Consider the following 4,869-nt stretch of genomic DNA (forward strand, 5'->3'; position numbering starts at 1 on the left):
AAGCCCGGTATGGTTGTGACCTTTGCCCCCACAGGGTTAACCACTGAGGTTAAGTCTGTTGAGATGCACCACGAGTCTCTTCTTGAGGCGCTTCCTGGTGACAATGTTGGGTTCAATGTTAAGAATGTTGCTGTCAAGGATCTTAAGAGAGGGTATGTCGCCTCCAACTCCAAGGATGACCCTGCCAAGGGAGCAGCAAACTTCACCTCCCAGGTCATCATCATGAACCACCCTGGTCAGATTGGTAACGGTTACGCCCCAGTCCTGGATTGCCACACCTCTCACATTGCAGTCAAGTTCTCTGAGATCTTGACCAAGATTGACAGGCGTTCTGGTAAGGAGATCGAGAAGGAGCCCAAGTTCTTGAAGAATGGTGACGCTGGTATGGTGAAGATGACTCCTACCAAGCCCATGGTGGTTGAGACCTTCTCTGAGTACCCACCATTGGGACGTTTTGCAGTGAGAGACATGAGGCAGACTGTTGCAGTGGGTGTCATCAAGAGTGTCGACAAGAAGGACCCAACTGGAGCAAAGGTGACCAAGGCTGCTGTCAAGAAGGGTGCGAAGTGAACTCCCATCAACAAAACTGTATCCGCAGATGAATTAAAGAAGTATTTTAGTTTTGTCACTTTAGTTTGGTATTTGGTCGCTTGTTTGTGTTACAGCTACTCTTTTTCTCCGTCAGAGCGTTGTTCCCGGAACTGGGTTCTTGATCGGAGGTGGCGGAGCTACTTAGCATTTAAGCTTCCTGTCTTTGCCTTTTGCTTTGTTTTTTGAGTTTGAACTATTATGGAGAATTCGGTTATATGATATTGTGATATTCCTGCGATTGTTATTTTCTTATCTTTAGTTTTATTTCGTCCTCTGCATTTATCAATTTCTAAGCTCGTTCTCAGTACTCACTGTCGCTAGAATATGCTTTTCTATCAATTTCGCTGGTTCAGTCTTTTAACTACTCTTTTAGCATAATGAAGAAATTTCAGTGTTATTTTTTCCGATCGAAAATCATGAATGTGGTTTCTTGCGAACAGAGACTTATATATGATCAACATTCTAAATCAAAATTACTCACAAACAAACTCCTCTACGATGTAAAACGCCGATAATAGAACAAATTAAGAGTACATTACATCAACCAATCTTACTTACATCGCCAATGACTAAATAACAAAACTATTGTTACATAGTTCGTAAGCAAAATAGTGGAATCTTCATGAGAATTTAATAATTGTTACACATAATAAACTTTACACAATAATTAAACACTTCATGTTATCTGATATGATCGGCTCAATCAATAGCCTATATCAGTCTTTCAGGTCGTGAGTTTTCCCGGATCTTATCAAAACTTCAAGATTTATATTATTGACTAGATTGTAAAAAAGGATACAAACCTTAGTGATTGGATTACCAAATTTACCAATTCGGGCATGGATCCAAGTTTGATATGAAAAAGTGCAAGTAGACCTTTTTTATCCTCAATAATTTTTTATCCTTAAGTAACAAGTAGACCTTTTTTATCCTCAATAATTTTTATTTATCATATAAAATACGCAAATTTTCAATAACTTTAATATACAAAAATGAATTCACATAGATATATGTAAAAAATGAATTACAATACAACCTCTATAAAATAAGAACACAATAAACTATTAAATTTTGCCAGTCTCGAGTCGAGCCAAGTGTTGATGTATGTTTTTAATTTTTAAAAATGAATTTTTTCTTTAAACTTAACTTTATAAACAATTTTATGTTGTATTTTCAGATTATAATCTTGTTGTATTCTCAATAAGATATCATAAAAAATAGCCAAAATTTTTATTTACGTTTTCAAATTCTAAATGAAGATTATATTTGTTTGGTTATTTTATAAGCTTTTAAAATATAATAAATGAGATTATTAATCATACATTTCAATTTATGTATATCATTTGTCTAAGTGAATTGATATATAATATTTAAAATACAATAATTCAAATTTTCTAAATATTAAAAATCAATTATAAAAGTATAATAAAATTTATAACATCCGAAAGACTAATGTTATTTTTGTAAAGTTGAGTCAAATTCGTATTTTTCAAAAAATTGAAAAATTATAAAATATCTCTCTAAATAATTATGAATTTATACTATAAAATAAAAATTATTGATTTATAAAGAAATTTATATTATTATAAATTGTTGACAAAAAAAAATATAAATTAATAAAGTACCAAAGGTTCTAACATTATTAATTTTATAGAGGTTCTAGGCTTCTAGCGTTACGTATTACTTAAGAGGAAAATTTAGAACATTAAGCGAAGCGATTTGTTTTTGTTATATGTGATCCTTTTAGATTAATACAACAAGAGTTTGAACAAAAAAAAAAAAAAGATTAATACAACAAGATAAATATGTTCACTCGCGGAAAGTTTCAGGAATCGTGGTTTTGGTTAAAAATAGCGACTTTTGTGGGTTATAGACCACACATTTTTGCTTAACGCGCTCTACGCGCAGCTGATGCGCGTGGGTTTTCCTATCAATATATCTATAGCTTAAACTGGACCGAACAATAATTTATTTTCTGTATCCCATAAGCTCATAATCTCATAATGGACTTTTGCTGTTGAATTAAAGCCTAAGGCCCAAAGGTACTTTTGCTGTTGGTACCAAATTTTGATTATTATTCTACTTATCCATTTCGAGGTTTATATAAAATACTTTTTCACTTCGTAAATTAAATGTCAATGTTAATTTAGTGAATTCGTTATAATAACAGTATGGTATTGAAATTTTTTTTGCCAAGAAGAAGAAAATATATACTTACTAGTCTTATAAATAGCTTCTTATTATATAGAGTAATATGTGGTGAACTTGAATCTCAGTAAAAAGATACAAACTTGATCGTTGACATGATCAGATTTATGGTTGATCCGACGAAAATGGTTCTTCTCGACTGATTCGTAGATGAAAATTGCTCATTCGTTGCTTACACAATGACACTAAATGAAATTCTAAGTTTTTAACCTTGCTGGTCCTGGTTTGGTTTACTTAAGATAACTCCCCGGCTTGGTGGTGATTGTATAGGCCGGATTCGGGGATTTGTATACCCTGAGGGTGGGATGGATCATAACGAATTCATGATCATTGGGAACTGGTCATGAATTTACAGGACTTGATCAGATTGGGCTGTAGCTATGGCTGGCTTGATCTCTCAGATCGATCATCAACTTAACAGACTTGGTTTGACTAACAATGGATACCAATTTTGATTTTTGCTACTCTCGATACTAAAACAAGACACTTGAGCTTAACTTAGTAATCAGCGTTTATAGTTGCTTTAGTTTGATCAGAGTTAAATTGTATCTTCTAAAATCTCATCCTTTTGCTTTAACAAATTGCTCTTCAAAATCCATTTATGTAGCAATGTTTCTTGTTATGTGTGCCAAGACGCCAAAGAGAATGAGAGGAAATTCCCAAAGAACATGAAAAATATTTAGACTAAGATGAGACCAGATAAAATCCGCAGGAATGTCACAGTCACAATATAACAGAATCTCCAGAAAAGGTTCAAATCGAAGAAACAATTCAAAAGCAAAAAACAAAAAGCTTGGGTGCTAAGTAGCTCCGCCACCTCCGATCAAGAACCCAGTTCCGGGAACAACGCTCTGACGGAGAAGAAGAGTAGCTGTAACACAAACAAGCGACCACACACCAAACTACAGCAACAAAACTAAAATACTTCTTTGATTCCTCTGCGGATAGAGTTTTGATGATGGGAGTTCACTTCGCACCCTTCTTGACAGCAGCCTTGGTCACCTTGGCTCCAGTTGGGTCCTTCTTGTCAACACTCTTAATGACACCCACTGCAACAGTCTGCCTCATGTCCCTCACTGCAAAACGTCCCAATGGTGGGTACTCAGAGAAGGTCTCAACCACCATGGGCTTGGTAGGAGTCATCTTCACCATACCAGCGTCACCATTCTTCAAGAACTTGGGCTCCTTCTCGATCTCCTTACCAGAACGCCTGTCAATCTTGGTCAAGATCTCAGAGAACTTGACTGCAATGTGAGAGGTGTGGCAATCCAGGACTGGGGCGTAACCGTTACCAATCTGACCAGGGTGGTTCATGATGATGACCTGGGAGGTGAAGTTTGCTGCTCCCTTGGCAGGGTCATCCTTGGAGTTGGAGGCGACATACCCTCTCTTAAGATCCTTGACAGCAACATTCTTAACATTGAACCCAACATTGTCACCAGGGAGCGCCTCAAGAAGAGACTCGTGGTGCATCTCAACAGACTTAACCTCAGTGGTTAATCCTGTGGGGGCAAAGGTCACAACCATACCAGGCTTGATCAAACCAGTCTCAACACGTCCCACTGGCACCGTTCCAATACCACCAATCTTGTAGACATCCTGAAGAGGAAGACGAAGGGGCTTGTCTGATGGCCTCTTGGGCTCGTTGATCTGGTCAAGAGCCTCAAGGAGAGTTGGTCCCTTGTACCAGTCAAGGTTGGTGGACCTCTCAATCATGTTGTCACCCTCAAATCCAGAGATTGGCACAAACGGGATTTTGTCAGGGTTGTACCCAACCTTCTTCAAGTAGGAAGACACCTCCTTGATGATTTCATCGTACCTGGCCTTGGAGTACTTGGGGGTAGTGGCATCCATCTACAAAAAATAATGAGAAAATACAAAGTTAGGGGGACTAAACACAACCAGAAACAAGCACTTGTCCATAACATATAAAAAAAGATTTGGTTACCTTGTTACAACAGCAGATCATCTGCTTGACACCAAGGGTGAAAGCAAGGAGAGCGTGCTCACGGGTCTGACCATCCTTGGAGATACCAGCCTCGAAACCACCAGTGGTGGAGTCAATGATAA

General features: G+C 37.2%; 2 protein-coding genes across 3 annotated transcripts in view; one reads left to right on the forward strand and one right to left on the reverse strand.

The window, feature by feature from the left end:
• Positions 1-849, forward strand: part of LOC17898788 (elongation factor 1-alpha 1) — a 2,720-nt gene extending 1,871 nt beyond the window's left edge. Inside the window, exon 3 of the mRNA XM_006307668.2 lies at positions 4-849. Coding sequence (XP_006307730.2) covers positions 4-570 — 567 coding nt within the window. The 3' untranslated portion in view covers positions 571-849. The remainder of the gene's footprint in view (positions 1-3) is intronic.
• A 2,606-nt stretch (positions 850-3,455) lies between these two features.
• LOC17898789 (elongation factor 1-alpha 1) overlaps positions 3,456-4,869 on the reverse strand; it is a 6,553-nt gene continuing 5,139 nt past the window's right edge. Inside the window, exons 3-4 of one of the 2 annotated variants that reach the window (XM_023789779.1) lie at positions 4,748-4,848; positions 3,456-4,653 (exon numbers count right to left, since the gene is read on the reverse strand). In XM_023789779.1, the coding sequence (XP_023645547.1) occupies positions 3,766-4,653; positions 4,748-4,848 (989 nt within the window). In that variant the 3' untranslated portion in view covers positions 3,456-3,765. Of the gene's footprint in view, positions 4,654-4,747 lie in introns of both variants that reach the window. The other variant, XM_006307666.2, reaches the window with a different exon arrangement.

This window comes from Capsella rubella, unplaced genomic scaffold, assembly GCF_000375325.1.
Source record: "Capsella rubella cultivar Monte Gargano unplaced genomic scaffold, Caprub1_0 scaffold_1, whole genome shotgun sequence".
Classification (NCBI taxonomy): domain Eukaryota; kingdom Viridiplantae; phylum Streptophyta; class Magnoliopsida; order Brassicales; family Brassicaceae; genus Capsella; species Capsella rubella.